The sequence below is a fragment of the Aplysia californica genome, unplaced genomic scaffold (genome assembly GCF_000002075.1).
Source record: "Aplysia californica isolate F4 #8 unplaced genomic scaffold, AplCal3.0 scaffold00077, whole genome shotgun sequence".
In the NCBI taxonomy this organism is placed as follows: Eukaryota; Metazoa; Mollusca; class Gastropoda; order Aplysiida; family Aplysiidae; genus Aplysia; species Aplysia californica.
Window position 1 is genome coordinate 470,716 of NW_004797347.1, and position 16,007 is coordinate 486,722.

The following is a 16,007-nucleotide window of genomic DNA, read 5'->3' on the forward strand; positions in this document are numbered from 1 at the left end:
GGTAGACTCTTCCAGCCTCACTTAAAGCTTACTTAATCAAAGCTTGTGATTGCTTATGGAGTGGGCCGAAGGTGGGCGAACAGGCTATTTCTGTGGCAATGAAACGGTTTTGAAGGTTAGGCACAGTCTATTGTTCATTGGTGATTATGAAAGTCTTTTTACTATTAGTTTATGAGGCTTATGTCTATCGGTGAATTTGACTGCGACAATGTTTCAAAATTAGGAAGGGAAGCAGTAATTATTTGATTATATAGACGCTTCGCCACTGGTCACTGTGGTCTTAACTTGATCCAATCTTTACCGTTTCCTAACCAAAAATCGTAGCGTTCATTTTCAATTACATTTTACCTTTTCAGTTAAAGTATTAACATTTTGAGAAAGTGACGGACATTATACTAGAACATTAATGTCTGATAAGCCGCAGACCAGGAGGCAATGCTCCAATTCCAACCACCGTAAACAAATCATAAACACAAATGTACACAATATGATAGATTTCATGGTATTCATGTTAATGCTGCGATGAACTTTCAAATGAGAAAAACAGGATTTTAAAATCTGTATCAATAAGGAAGCTATTATATACTTATTTTCTAAGTGCCCGAAAACAGCAAGCGTCCCTAAGCGTTGAATTTAATTTATTAATTTACCAGGATGCTTTTCCTCAGAGAGTTGACAAAAGGGGTCAAAATACTTGGGTCCGTGTCTCCCTCTCTTATACAACACGTATCAACCTGGTGTGTGTGTGTGTGTGTGTGTGTGTGTGTGTGTGTGTGTGTGTGTGTGTGTGTGTGTGTGTGTGCGTTTGTGTGTGTGTTGTGTGTGTGTTGTGTGTGTGTTTGTGTGTGTGTGTGTGTGTGTGTGTGTGTGTGTGTGTGAGAGAGAGAGAGAGAGAGAGAGAGAGAGAGAGAGAGAGAGAGAGAGAGAGAGAGAGAGAGAGAGAGAGAAATAGTACCATATGTAGATGTGTGCGTTAATTGTGAGTGTGCGCACGCGAGATATAAATAGAGAGAATAACAAATGTGTGTGAGAGTATATAATATATAAGCAAGGAGTAAAGATCTTTCGAAGAGCACATTCATGTACGGGTTCACGATAAACATGTTTTTGACCACCATAATGTCCATCATTTTTCATTCGTGGTTAACTATATATTAGAGATGGTTCTGGCTAAATCGATCAGCATGTAAGCTGTAGGTGTATTTGGCCGGCTGACCGTTGCGATAGCAAATTATACATGTAAGTGGGTCTTCTTCTAAATTAGGTATATGATTCATGGCAATTCAATACCTGTGTATTGGAAACAAGAAACGATAACTCCCAGATCTCTTTTTATTTCAACAGGTGGCGCGGTCTGTTAAAACGTGGGGCAGCGCATGCGCATGCGCATTCTTTTCCACCGGCAGTGTATTTTGTCTACACGTGAGATAGTACACATTGCGTGTAGAAATTTATTTTTTTGTGTAATTTTTAGCCCATTGTAAGTATACTTTTGACTTTGATGAATTAACGAATGTCTAATATTGCCTGTAATCGCAATTTTCACTTTCTGTACGGAAGATAGTCAAACTATTATCATGTTGACTTTTGATGACTGGTCGGGCCGTGCCTTGACCGCCATATTGCTGTATTTCATGTTATTTATATTTTCCGATAAAGGAGTATCAAGTGAAGGTGATTTTTCACGTCTTTCTGCAAAATGATTGTGGAATATTAGCATCAGTAATCGCCCCATTGATTGTGTCAATTGACTAAGTAGACATTTGGTCCAAACCTTCATACTCAGCTGCCACTCTACTAAAGAACAGGCATGAATCCTGGCGAGGCTTATCTGAGCTGATGTGTAGATTACGTGCAATCCCCAGTCCCAAATGCAAGGCTGGTTGACATGAAAAATGAAGCAACATAACTTTGGTAGTGTCAATTGCCACCGAGTGACGCTGTGGCAATTGACAAAAATTGACTTTTTGTCAATTGCCACCGAGTAAGGCCACCTATTCTCACCCGGAGTGAGAATAGTGCAGGCGAGTCTTGTGGCTATTCTCACCCGGTGCGCGTTCACCAAATTTTGCGTTGGCCTAGATCTAGATCTAGGCTATAACGGTGAACGCGCACAGGGTGATAATAGCCAAAAGACTCGCCTGCACTATTCTCACCCCGGGTGAGAATAGAGGTGGCCATGAAAAAATGTTATTAGGACTCGGGTCAGGAAAAAAGGAAGTGTTATCGTTCTATAGATCTAATGTTCAGTGCTTTCTTCAATTTTCCGCCATTTTTTAGTTTCCCCCACACCTTTTCTGCCGATCCTATGCCCGCCGCCTCATTGATATGCCCCCCACCCCCCATGTTTCCCACTTTCTTTGTTGTAGAAAAAGGTAAAATTGAAGATAAGCAGACCACCTGGCACCTGCATATTATGAGCTGTGTAAAAAAACACAATAGTTCAAGTTCAAATACACAAACCTGTGTCATCTCGATTGTTTACCAAGAAAAAGTTTTGTTGCTGTGTAGAGCTGAGCGTACGGCAATTTTTAATTCCATAGACCAGCGCACAATTCATTACGTAGATCTAGAATCTACGTCAAGACTAGCTTATTATTGTGATCAGTTGCCGGGGGAAAAAAGACTGACACGTATGCGACGTTCAACGCCCGGACCGATAGTGCCCCCACCCCCCTCCTCGACACGCACACAGCCACACGTGTGCATGTCGCCCATCCGACCCCTACACACGCTAACGAGCCATCTTTAATTGCTTCTGATGACCTCTTGACAAATAAACATTTATTAGAAGCGCTATAACTTTTCAGGCCGGCCTCAAATTCATCATGTCATAGATAAAAACTCGGCTCCTACACAAAACGCCATTTTGCCCAAAGTGATTCCGTCTCTACCCAGCCTGAGGCGAGTCACGAGTGAGGCAGGACAGGATTCCGGAGTCACGAGTAACAGGAAGTCGGAAGTGATGTCATGCTGGACAAGAATCAGAGTCCGAATAACATTTTTTCATATTCGGACTCAAGTTCGAATAGTCACTTCGTTTTTTAAAATGGTCAGTCTAGCCATCATATTAAGAATAAGTACGCCAGTCTAGCCGTCATTAAGTACGGCTAGCCTCTTCCTTCTGTAATAGAGTCTAATGGTTATAGTCTCAGTTAATGTAAAAAGTAGAAGAAAAAAAACAAAAACAACCGAACATTGTCAAAGTCAAAGTGTGCTTAGTATCTCCCTCTTGCTGGGATGCCTTATTGTTTGAGCTCTTAAGTATGATAAGAGGGTAGAAATTGGATAACTAGTTTAGTCCAGCTGAACTTCAAGAAATATCACAGACGGGGGCAACTTTTTAAGTAGGGAAAATTTTGATTTTTGTTGTGTCTACTAGGACGTGTTTCTCAGTCTGGGTTGGCCCTGATGGGAACCAGCCCACCTCCTTAGTTTAGTGATTATAACTGTTGGTAGGGATGTAAAATGTTAGTTACAGTTTAGGGCTAGGGAAGAGTTGGAAGAGCAAGAGTAGCGACTTCATGCTTTGAAGCGCTGTGGAGCTTTATTTCCTTAGCGCACTTCGCTACTCGATAGCAGTGATTTTTTGTTACTATTTCTGTTCTTTGTGTTGTTGAATATGGATTGACTCAAACTTAAAAATTTATTTCAGAAAAGCAACCAAACATGTCTGATCATGAAGAAACCTTTGAGGGGGCAGATGCCGGTGCATCCGCCACCATCCCCATGCAGTGCAGTTCTTTGAGGAAAAACGGTCACGTGGTCCTGAAAGGTCGCCCCTGCAAAATTGTGGAGATGTCTACTTCCAAAACTGGCAAGCACGGTCACGCAAAAGTAAGTACAGTGAGGGCAGTTATTGAATTTTTTTGACATTAGCTAAATGTATAACCATTGGTATAATTATAGTCGCAAAGTTGATCCTGCCTCACACTAGTTCCAGAGTTATTAGAAACAGGATTTTTCAGTCATGCTTGAAAGTTTGTCTAGACTGAGTTCTGTTGGAAAAATGTTTTCTGCTTGAGGCATGTATGTACGTACTGTAGCTAGTAAGGCTTTACTGTAAAAATAAACAGTTGCGATATGTTTTTTTTTTTTTAAAGGTGGAGATGTTATCGGAAACACGTGTCAGTTGAAGTTAAGGTAGTAATAAAACAAAATGTAAGTGCTTCCCATTTTCTGTAGTTATGGAAATTTATACTTGTTGAAAGTTCCGTACTTGGTCCCTTATTAGCCTTATTATAGTCTTTCATAAAAAGTGCTGTAGGTAGGGCTACCGATATTCCACATCGAAAGATCCATACTTGTATTTTTATCGTTTTTAATATTTATGGTAATTTTTTCAGCAATAAAAGTTATAGAAACCTGCCAGATTTTTATTTCCTGCTCTCAGCCGTTGATGTGTAGGTGAAGAAATTGAAGAGAAAAAAAAGCTAAAATCTTAAGGAAAAAAAAGTTTTATGGGTTATTTGCAATCTTTTCAAACAGGCTCCCAATTGCCATTTAATCCCCTAAAGACACTAAATTACATTTTTTTTGTCCGGGTCCCCACCGTGATGCTGCCTCTGGAGGGGGGGGGGGGGGGGACACACACACAACCTGGCATATTGAGACTTTCCTTACATTTTAGCATTGTTGGAAGCACTGAATGTGGAAGCTCAATGTACTTTTACGGAAGTTAAAGGGGTTGAATTGACAGCAGAGCCTTTATACTTACTGAATCGGTTATAGTCTTGCTATTTTCATGTTTTTGTTGCATTTCAAATACATTTTATCCCAAGAGGACCAAAAGAAGTCCTGAAATATGAATTGCTTTTATCTGTCAAAGTTGGAGACCCATTCTTTTCCAGATTGGTCACTTTTAATCACAAACGCAGATCACACAGCAAAAAAGGCTGTTATCCTCAACGTGGGCATCTAACTTTACTATGTTGATTTCTTTGCTTGTAGGGTGGCGCATTTTGTTACGGCACTTAGTCAGATGTTTTGCTCTCCTCAGAATTATTTACATATTTTTCATATTTATAAATTTTTTTCCTCAGGTTCATCTTGTGGGACTTGATCTGTTCACCAACAAGAAGTATGAGGATATATGTCCCTCCACACATAACATGTCTGTGCCTGTGGTCAATCGCCAGGATTACCAGGTGTGTGCCTCCCACAGGTTGGAGATTGCTAGACTGGGGTAGAAACTTTTTACAGTAATTTATTCACTATATGGTTTTCTGCCTTCCTTATCAAATTTCTTCTGCATGCAGGCACTTTTTTCGTGCATACGTTGGAAGGGAATTGAAAGGACAATATAAAAAAAGCACTTGATATTTTCAGATCGAAACATGGAAATTTAAAAAGGAAATCATGGATTGCACGGTTGCTTAACCCTTAAGATTCTGGTCCCTGATAAATGTTTGCCCGATAAGCCCAATCCCGCGCGGCGCTCCACAGCTGGTCCCTGACCAGTCGTCGTCCCGCGCGGGCAACGCATTTCGTTTAGTGCGGGGTCTGCATGTGTGTGCGTCAGTCTGCTTGTGCCTGTGTGTCCATCTGGAACTTAATGCATTGTTTTGCAACGCGAGGCGTTGGTTGAGATAACAGCGTCGATTGAGACGTTCATCCAATGAAATATGAGCATTTTGACCCAGTTAGACACTTGAGGGACTCGAAAGGATATTCAGGAAATAGGACTTTCATCTTTCAATGCAAACACCTTTCCTCACTTTTCAAACGGTCTAATTCTTACACCAAATGTTTTTTCCTGATGTAAATAATCATATTTGATGGTTTTTGAACCATTTTCCTACCAGAGGGAGAAATTTGAGAGCAACTGAATATAAAACAATATTGGGAAATTATCCCATATTTATCCCCTTTCGAAAGATAGCTGATAAGCAGCTGTTCGCAAGTTCATTCTAGACCTGCATGTTTGCCGACAATCGCGAGCCGGCCGATGCTATCGCTAGGCCCACCTGTATCAGTCAATGTGCGTAGTGCGAGGCCTGGCCGACTGCCAGCGCCCCTTTTTCTCCCGTCCGCTGTGTCGGCACTTTCGTTTTCTTGCTGACGTCGGCGTTTCCGACATAATTGTCGGAACCTGACTAGAAATGCGAATACGAATACACACCCACAAAGACTCTTATGGGGGGGGGGGGGGGGGGGGGGGGTTGCGCAAAATTTTCAGACAATCTGGTTGAGGCTCACATGCAGGTCTATCATTCATAATAGGTGTGAAATCTGGAAAACTCTGGAAAAGTTATTCGATTTGATGTAACTTCCAATCTCAACGTCTCTGATCAACCGACGAGGAGATAATGAAATTATTCGTGTTATCGTAACACTTATTCATTGATCGTATCAGTTTGCTATAAAAGATGAGGTGTTTCCCTGACCTGCCGCTGCACGCTCGCGTGACTGGTGTCTGACCCTGGCGCCCCGCGGCACAAGCTCGTGGGCGACGTAAGTGGGTCATTGATCGATAAGAGCCCTCTTCCGGTTAACCCCGCAGGACAAGAGTTAAAAATACCTTGTTCTACGGCCATTCTAATAATGAATCAACAGGGTGACTGTCAGGCCCCAGGAGTTATCCGGGAATTTCGGCACAGAACTCTGCGGATGCAACAGGAGTTTAAGACATTTGTAAATAAATTTAAGAAATTTGTAAATTGCCCCGGGAAAATACATTAATTTCTAGAACATAAAAAACCATATCTGGTTCGGTCATAACTTCCGGCAGACCTGCATGTTTGCCGACAATCGCGAGCCAGCTGATGCTATTGCTGGGCCCACCTGTATCAGACAATGTGCGAAATGCGAGGAACCTGAGTAGAAATACGAATACGGAAAAGGACGGCGACTTAAATTATCTACTTTCAGTTTGGAGTTCGAGAGGCCATTTTAAATTTCGTCAGTTGACTGATTGTTCCTATGTGGATTCATTCAAGTCCTACTCACTTATTCTACTAAATCTAGATATAGATCATTATACACCCCAATGGAGGGTTCATATTCCAATTCTTTTGTGTCAAACCCTATTATAGTTTGTGCTGTAATATTAATGGCGGAAAAAATGGCATTTCATCGGGTGCGCGCCGTAAGTTATTATTAACTTATTAATTTATTAGACTCAGCTGAGTTCCTCTGTTTGGAATCGGATGCGGATTTCTCGTTCAAGGCCTATTCCTATTCACTTGTTGTACTACTACTGCTACTGCTTCTAGATGTAGATTTATTTAGATTACTATATGGAGAATTCATATTCCATTTCTATTGTTATTGTATCAAACCCAATTAATTTGATCTATAGCGTTGTTGTAGGCTGCCTCCTTGTTTGTTTTGGGGTGTGTTTTTTTTTCTTTCTCATTTTGGACTTGTCCTGGCTTTTTTACATCATGAGGGCCGTTGCGGGTTCTTTTGGGGGGGGCGGGGGGTTGGGGTTAGGTCTCTTCTTTATTGTGTTTGTTGGGGTAGTCGCTCGTTTCATGGAAGTACTTCCTTTTATGACACCCACAAAAAGGAGGAGGGGGGGGGGGGGTTGTGGGGTGCTCAAAATTTTTAATCTGGTTGAGGCTCACATGCAGGTCTACTCCATTAAAAAAAATTTTTTGTTGCGAATAAGCGGTTATAGTGGCAAGGCAGAAAGTACCTGTAATACTGCTGGTCGTCTGGGTAAATATAGGTCCACTTTCACTTTTTGTTACTGTCCAGAATTTTCTATTGATAGCCTTACAACGTAGTGACATACAGGTTCATCATAAACAGAGCATCCCCATCCCTTGCTAAAAAGTCAGTATTCGTCACTTATGTGCTGTCAATTATGAAAATAAAAAGCTTCATCCGGTTTGTAGCTTGTCAGGCCTGCTGTCTCCGTGACCTGTCAGTGAACTTGCGTGTGATAGCATTATGTGAGTACTGCATGCATAAGGGACAGGCATACCTGCCAACCCTACAGAAAAAATCTGTGTACTACCGAGTTTTTGGTCAAACTACTGATCCACCGATTTTGAGAGAGAAGCCACCGACAAGCGCCCCACGTGTCTTCTTTATTGCTGTAAAATTTCAGATCTATGTGTGTAGTAGGCCTACACTTTACGTACCAATTAAAAATTTCCACCCATCCATTGATAAAACACTAGAGCTGGAAACTAGACCACGTACCCAACACACGAGTTGCTGGCATCCCCAGCATGCAAGAGGCGCGTGATCGCTAGGTGGCATGTGATTGACTGCCTAAAACCAGAGAGTTTTACAGTAATTTAATACAATGTTAAAACTGCTAAAACTAAACAGGTTACCAATAACGTCATTGCGGGTTTTCCCAATACTGCTTTGCTAAGGTGTAGAGGGGCGATCGGCCACAGTTCAAACGATGTCGCGCAATTCAACATATTTTCATGCAAATTTAATATTAGTCTTAAAGATCCAAGATAGATTTTAAAAAAGTGATACCAGAATTAGATTCTGCACAAAAAATCACATGAAAATGCAAAGTTTCATTCATATACTTCAACTCATTACTGACTTATGAACAGTTTTTCCTCAAAATATATCAAGAAACGTCCCATTTTTTGGCAATATTTTCCAATACCAAAGCCCCCCCAAAATTGTGAAATAAAAAATCCCAATAACTTTTAAATTTATGAATAGATTTTTAAAATTTAAAAACCACAGTTCCTAGAATTTACTCTTCTTTCAAGACGGATACAATTTTAATTTTTCATTGTAATTGTTTATTTTTTTTGTTCTTTGTCATTTTCTACATTTGTTTGAAGTCGCATACACACTCATGTATGTGGGGTCAAAATATTAGGAAGGGTCCCCAATTAAGTATGCAGCAAGTGGTAATATAGCCTACTGCAGATTTTTTAGGTCAACTACAGATTTTTGGACAAAAATTTGTGTGAACTACAGATTTTGGCCCAGGCAATGTTGGCAGGTATGGACAGGGTGTCCAGCAAGGTCGTGAAATAAATTTGTTAAGGTAGTAAATGTGCCATGAAGGTAGTAAATATTTGGTAAGCAGTTGTAAATTACTCTGTGGACAGAGTCATGAAGCCTGTAAGACTTTTCAGCGAACAGAGCCATGGCCGCGGTACTCAGCGATTACCAAGTCCCATCTTTTGTCAAAATAGTATCAGTATCGGGGAACTCGAATATTTGAAAACCAAGTCCGATACGGTCAGTGAATTCATTTTTGCTGGTCGCGATTGTGATAGTATATTCGTTCATCTTTTCTTCGTCCAAGAGTACTTTTCACTTTCGCGCGAACACGCGGTTATGAGGGCAGACGGAAGTGTATGTGACACTGAGGCTCGATCTGGAAAATTAAGATCTGCTTTCGTTGCCACCCAGAAATTGCGGTAGTAGTAGTCTGATAACGCAACATTTGTAACATGCAGGCTGTTTATTACAAACGCTGTGTCTCCATGAAAATAATCATTTGTCTGTTTTTTCACTTGTGAAAAGAAAAAGAAAGTATGCAAACTTCTTGTTGGGCTCGCCATCTTGACCAGTCCATGAACCTGTGCGTTCACACCACACCGTGATTATCGGTGATTGTTGATGTCACCAAAGTTCATTCAAAGTCTGAACGCTGAGAAGTATAGGACACGGGAGTGGGGGGCTATTGATTTTTTTTAAAGACGCACGCGAGGGAGGGGAGGGGGATGGGGTTGAAGGCACACACGGGATGACAAAAACTGAACTTTGAGAAGCAGATTTTAGTATTTAGAATTTTGATTACTGTATAGATCTAGAGCTCTCTGCTAAGCACGAGTTGGTGCAGGCCTTGTGTGGAATCTGGATTCGTCATATTCAAACCCTGTAAGCTTTGTTTTTTAACTAAAGGGTTCCCGTTTCATTGGATGGGTGATTGTAAATTACATGTATTGTATATTCTGTATTTTAGCTTTCTGTTCAAGATTCGCTGATTGTCAGTGTCACTGCATTTTGCCCTCTCTCAGTTCTTACACCTCTCACACGAATAGGTCTACTTGAGCTATTCTAGTTATTACTCTACTTTGAGTTGAGCAATAATTTTTGTCTTTCACGTTTATTATATAAACTTTGATACCCAAGCTGGTTCTTGACTATTGATATTCTGGTTCTAGGCCTTTTCTGAGGCTCAAAACAAGATTCATTTTTCTAAAGGCGAATGTGATGAGGGGAAAATGTAAATAAGAACAGACTGAAATACCTTAGTCCTGACATGTTGACTTGGTATAAATGTACCCACATCCCCCCTTAAACATAAACCGGGTTGGCAGTCACCTTGGTCTGAGTTTTTGTAGGAAAATCGAAACTATGATTCCTTTCGGACAAGTGTAGGCCTATTGGAAATACGCTTTCGTCATGAATTTCTCGACCAAATCTTGAATTAAAGAAATTTTCTCCTTGAAATCTCCTTGAATTTGGTGGGAAGTTCATGTCAGGAACCCTGTATATATATCTATATGCTTGGTTTGTGGGTGGTTGGAAGGGGTGGTGTGGTTTGTTCCCCCTTTCCTATCAAGCATGTATTGTCTATATCGCTTCTTCTTTTCTTTGCATTTTACTGTCTAGTAACACGTCTATTCGGATGCACTTTCGTTTGTGTTTGTGTTGCAAATGCTGTAAAACTCTTTAATAAAACTAAAACCATGTTTTGTTATTCTTCTGGCTACAGGCTGTTGGTGTAGAAGATGGATACCTTCAGCTGATGGACGACGGTGGTGATATTACTGAAGACTTGAAAGTTCCCGACAATGATCTTGGAAAGGAAATCAGTGAGAAAGTCGAAAAGGGCGAAAATATAATGGTGAGTAATAGGAATAAACAAATGGCCACCCTCCTCTTTGTTTGTATTCCTATAAAAGTATTTGTAGTCGGCTTGCTGAATGTAATTGGAGGCAAAACACACAAGAGGGGTGATTGTAACTGAGAGGTTGGAAGTTTAAAAAAAAATTCCCAGGGGTTTTTCCATTATTTTGGGCATCGTCTGTTCTCATTGTTGAACTGATATGGTGTTGTTTTGTTGCATTTATTGCTTCGTCGCATGCTATATCTAGTGTCGAAAAAATGTTCAGTTATTTTTACAAAAGTCCAGTGGCATCCCTGAATTCTTACAAAAGTCCAGTTGCGTCCCTGAATTCCACTCTTCGGTTCATTTGTATTCTGCATCTTCCTATTTATTGGACTAAATAATTTTATCAAGGAAGTGTTGACAAGAGCATGGTAAAAGTGCCCATTTTCACTGCCTTTATGACATGCCACACAGGATGCAAAGAAACTCTGTAAAGGATGTCATATCCAAACTGAAAGTTACATATAGTCGGAAAACAAGACGCCTTTATTTTTTACTCTGCGTCTTTTTTCCAGATTAAATTCTTTGAATCAAAAACTTTTTCAAATCTGTCTAGATCTGGACTAACTTGTCAGTTGTGAGGCTTCTTCGGGAGGTAGATCTTTGGTGAAAGAAATAATGCTAAGGCCAAGAATAAGTTTCTCTAGGGATGTGACATTTGAACGTGAGAATGGTGGAAAGTCGGGGTACAGGCTGGATGATTCATGGTTGAGATTGAGGTTCCCAGATTTGCCTTCTGTCAATGTTGTGATGACAAATTGAACTATAGTGGCAGGATGGGTGGTTGGCGGGTGCTCTGGTGTGGTTTGCCCCTTCTTTCATATCAAACATCTATCATCTTTATCTCCCCATCTCCTTTTTTGTGTGTTTGTTGTTACTCCCTTTTAACACCTCTAATCTTTGGCACTTATATGACCTTATTGTGTTGCAAGTGCCATAAAACTCGTAGGAAATAAGAATAGTGGCAGTGGATTGGGGACCTTGCATTTAACATTGCTAGGAAGGGAAGGATGTGTCGCTGAAAAAGTAAGGTAAAACAAAGACAAAAATGCAGATGAAAAAAAAAGAAAAGTGAAATGTGTAGTTGGTAATCTCTTCATACAGGCTCCCAAATGGCATTTTCAATCCTCTAAACAAAAAAGTACCATGTCTTCTGGGTAGGCGACATAGTGGAACTTTCTTGGGCTTTTCTGCTTTTTCTGTTGGAAACACTGAACTCGGAACTTTATTTCAACCTCCACCATTTTGAGCAATTTTCAGTAACGTTTTGGAGAATCAAAAAGGAAAGTTGATGTATCCTTTCCCTAAATTTCCGTACTCACTTTGCTTTAACACATTACACCTGAAGGGTCTGGACGGGAAGTTTACCCCCAAATCCTAAGAAGGATCCCACCACCTCTCATGAATACAAGCGTTTAAAAAACAAATTTTAAGAATACTTAACAAATTCCAAAGATCCTGGAAAAATAAAACTTATAAAGAGAAATGATTTTAGTTTCAGAAAAGACTTTTTGTATGCACAAGGCACAAACTGTTTGAAAGGTTGCAACTTTATTCAATCAGGGTGTCTGACCATCACCTGTACTCTCGGCTTTGCGGTTGAGCCCAAGATCTAAATTCTGCATCTGATTAATCTGAATTGCCAGAAACTCTTGCTACGTTTTCATCAGTATAAATATCTGATTTATTTGATTTGTCATTTGCTTGTTCTTGTTTAAATCCATCGTTTCACTTTTCAAACTCAACAATTGTTTTGCCGTTTAAAAAGTGGAGATACCTTTGAAGTGTTGAATACGTGATCACACTTCGATAGGCTCTATTACTAAAACTAACCCCAAAAATTTTGTTTCGGTATCGAACAGAGAAGAAACATTTTGCAATAACTATAATATAAAACAAAATCTCGGCCACGGAGTCTCGTTATGGCGAGGCTTCGTTTCTAAAGATATCTGATCAGAGCGAGCGATTCTGGGCAAGTTAAAGTGTAAATGTGTTGATGACATTTGACTTGTGGGCAGTAAGATTTGGAGAGAATTCTAGAATTTTGCTCTTAAAAGCCAAGAAACTGAAATTATTAGTGTTTTGTCTCAAAAGGACCATGTGCAGTGATGTTTCCTCTTTTTAAAACAAGTCAGTTTTACATGGCCATGTGGTGATGTTGATCTTTTTTCTTCTGCCTCCCCAGGTTACCGTGTTGAAGGCTATGGGTGAAGAGATGGCAGTGGGTATCAAGAACGCCAAGGATTAAATTTCTACTGGACGAACGACCTACATTGTGGCTGACAATGCTTGACGAATTTGGAAATTTTGTATTGTATAAAAGAGCAGTTGTGACACTAATATCAAACATCCTGTTCAGACCTGTGCTTTTTCATAGCCGCTTCTGCTCTAGTTTGGTTTCCTTCAGAATACGTTTGGCTCCTATTGGATTTTACCATCTGTGCTCGCTAGCTGATTGGCCTTAGTCAGGAAGGAAGACAGCTGAGCTACGAAAATTGTGTTCTTGCTCGAAGAAAATTACAGGGTCAAAATGTGCTAAATTCTATTACTGTGCGAGTGGTGATTTTCAACATAACAGGTATACTTTTTTTTTCATTCAACACTAATTCATTGTGTAATGATTTGGTTTCTTGTGTGCATATTTTCCTGTCTTTCTGAAGGTTTTGTCCCTGAAACCTTCACCTCCCCACCCCCTTTACTGTGAAGTAAGATATTGACTGACCCCTTTTGGAGCCACTCATCCGAGATGCCATGATGTTCAGTAAACTTGTCGGGGTGGTTTGACAGTAGAGCATGCACATGTAGAATTTAGTTTATGACATTTTTGTCTTTTCCAGTTTTGTGCCATGTGCGTAATGTTCTCTGTTCGTGTTCAGGTTTTGAGCAAGGTTGTGGGTGGTTTGCTACTGTTGTCGTGGACAGTTTGCAAAAATTTGCCTTTTCTTCCTTCTCAACAATTTGAGCACATGGAATGTTATCACTGCGGTGGTTTAAAACTGTGTGTGTGTGTCCCCTGATCGCTGGTCATCTAGTGTTCAATAATAGTCATAATGAAAATCTGTCGAGAAATTTCTGTAACACACTCACACTCTTTGTTCCCTCCTCTTCAATTTACTAAATCATATTAGCATGTTTTTTTGGTTTTTTTTCATTTAACTAGTTGCTTTGCAAACAGAACCATTCTTACGTGCTGGTGAGGTTGAGAATGTCATGGTTTTTCTTTATTTTTGGTCCCAGTGTTATCAACTTCCACTTTTCTTGATGTTTGCAAGAAGCTTATTTTTGTAGTATCATACAGTGGGGAATGGAAAAAACAAACTATGGAAATGTCTTTGTGCATGCATGTGCTATGTGGCAGTCATTGATAAATCAAGTCTTCAGTCATAAATATTTGAGGGCGTGAGTGGAGTTTTTGTTGTTGCTTTTGTGTTTTAAACCTTGAAGTGTACATGGGCATTGGTTGAGACAGGAAGAAATGTTATCAGTGCAGGAGGTGTTTTACTGTCACTGTATGATGAGACCCACAAAGTTTGATTTCGCATTTGTTTCCCTCTGTTGGAACTTGTAAAACTGCATTTGTTGACATCATCCTTTCTTCTATCACATGCCCTTCCCCTCCCCCCTCTCCTCGACACATTTATTCACATGTTTGTCAGTGCAACAGGAAAGTCAGGAGTTAGTGGGAGAATGTTTACTGCGATTTGCGAAAAGTTTCCCCATTGACCCATCGAGGTTATGTCATTTGAACTTTGAATTAAGAACTATGCAAGAAAACAGCTGAGTGGTCAGTGTTGTACGATGCTGGGCGGGACAGCGATAGGCGCGTCTCGGCTTGTCCGCTCTCCAGGTGATGTCCTTGGCATTACAAACACTGTGGGGATTAATTCTCTACCTATATCCAAGAGTCGAGTTGTGATTCCATTCCATGTAACATTGTTTGGGGTTTACATCTATCTTTGCTGATAGTTCCCTTAGATTTTGAGACGGCTCGTTTTGGGTACTCTCTGGCAGTGCACATTGAAGAAACAACTGGTGGAAGTGGGAGCAACGTAATCAATTAGTCCCCATAATCTTAATTGGTGATTGCAATCATTTACAGAATCTATGGGAGGGTTGGTAGCAAAGCGAACAGTGGGGGGGGGGCAGTCTAGCTGTGTTGAGAGCTCGCGTGCTGCTGCCAGTCGTGCAGTCTACACACAGTTGTACGTGTTCTCATGTCAATAAGATCTTGTTTTAAAGGTAACAAACCAAGTAATTTAATGATGTGTCTTATTTTTTTGGAACGGGTTTTTCAGAAGTTGGCCGGGTGCATGCGGCGGTTTGAAAGTGTGTCTTTGAGTGTGAGGGCAAATTTGGAATGTGTCTGATTGTGTGAGAGTTGATGCTTGATTTTGTAGGTCCACTTCATCTGTCCTATTGAAATAAAAATAATGAAACACTTCAATTGTTTTTCTGTTTCTTTTGGATATAATGTACCTCAGTATTGTAATTGTAAGCTGGTTGGTGGGTGCTCTGGTGTTGTTTTCTCCTTTTCTAAAATCTTTCATCTTTATCTCTCCTCCTTCATATTTGTGTATGTTACTCTCTTGTAACTCAATCTGTTCTTCGACACTTATATGACCGTATTATTGTGTTGTGTTGCAAGTCCCGTAACTCTTACCGAGTGCTGCCTCTTTATAACGACATCGTCGGGACCAGAAAGAAATGTCGTTTTTTGAGAGTTGTTATAGAGAGGCTACCAAAAATATTACTTAATGATATATAATATAAGGAAAAAATCAGAACCTAGGCACCATGTCGCTATAGAGAGGCTGCACTGTACTTGACACTAAACTGCTTGTGTTCATTCTTGACTGCTTGGGAGTGGGTGGTTGGCGGGTGCTGTAGTGTGGTTTGCTTCTTCCCTATCAAACGTCTTCTATAGTCCTTATCTTTCCTTCTTCTTTTTTATGTTTGTTACTCTCTTGTAACACTTCTAATCTTCTGGCGCTCATATTACCTTATGCAGTTGCAAGAGCTGTAAAACCTCTACTAAAACTAAACTGACTGCTTGGGAGGGTTTGTCACTTGTGTATATATAGTTTTTCTTTCTAGCTGTTTCTCTCTTTGACTTTGCCCTGTCTTGAGGAGGTGGATATTCAGGTGTGGTTCATACTTACCCCTGTCCATGATG

At 40.3% G+C, this 16,007-nt stretch overlaps 1 protein-coding gene across 1 annotated transcript; it reads left to right on the top strand.

Moving 5' to 3' along the window:
• Positions 1-1,373: 1,373 nt before the first annotated feature.
• On the top strand, positions 1,374-15,278 carry LOC101848875 (eukaryotic translation initiation factor 5A-1). The gene is made up of 5 exons (XM_005094189.3): positions 1,374-1,480; positions 3,656-3,837; positions 5,043-5,147; positions 10,658-10,789; positions 13,020-15,278. The coding sequence occupies exons 2-5, from the start codon at positions 3,670-3,672 to the stop codon at positions 13,080-13,082; spliced, it is 468 nt and encodes a 155-aa protein (XP_005094246.1). The 5' UTR covers positions 1,374-1,480; positions 3,656-3,669; the 3' UTR covers positions 13,083-15,278.
• Positions 15,279-16,007: the final 729 nt, after the last annotated feature.

Coding starts and splice junctions, on each gene's coding strand:
- LOC101848875 (XM_005094189.3), top strand. CDS start 3,670: ATGTCTGATCATGAAGAAACCTTTGAGGGGGCAGATGCCGGTGCATCC. Junction 3,838..5,042: donor GCAAGCACGGTCACGCAAAA/GTAAGTACAGTG, acceptor TTTTTTCCTCAG/GTTCATCTTGTGGGACTTGA. Junction 10,790..13,019: donor AAAAGGGCGAAAATATAATG/GTGAGTAATAGG, acceptor CTGCCTCCCCAG/GTTACCGTGTTGAAGGCTAT.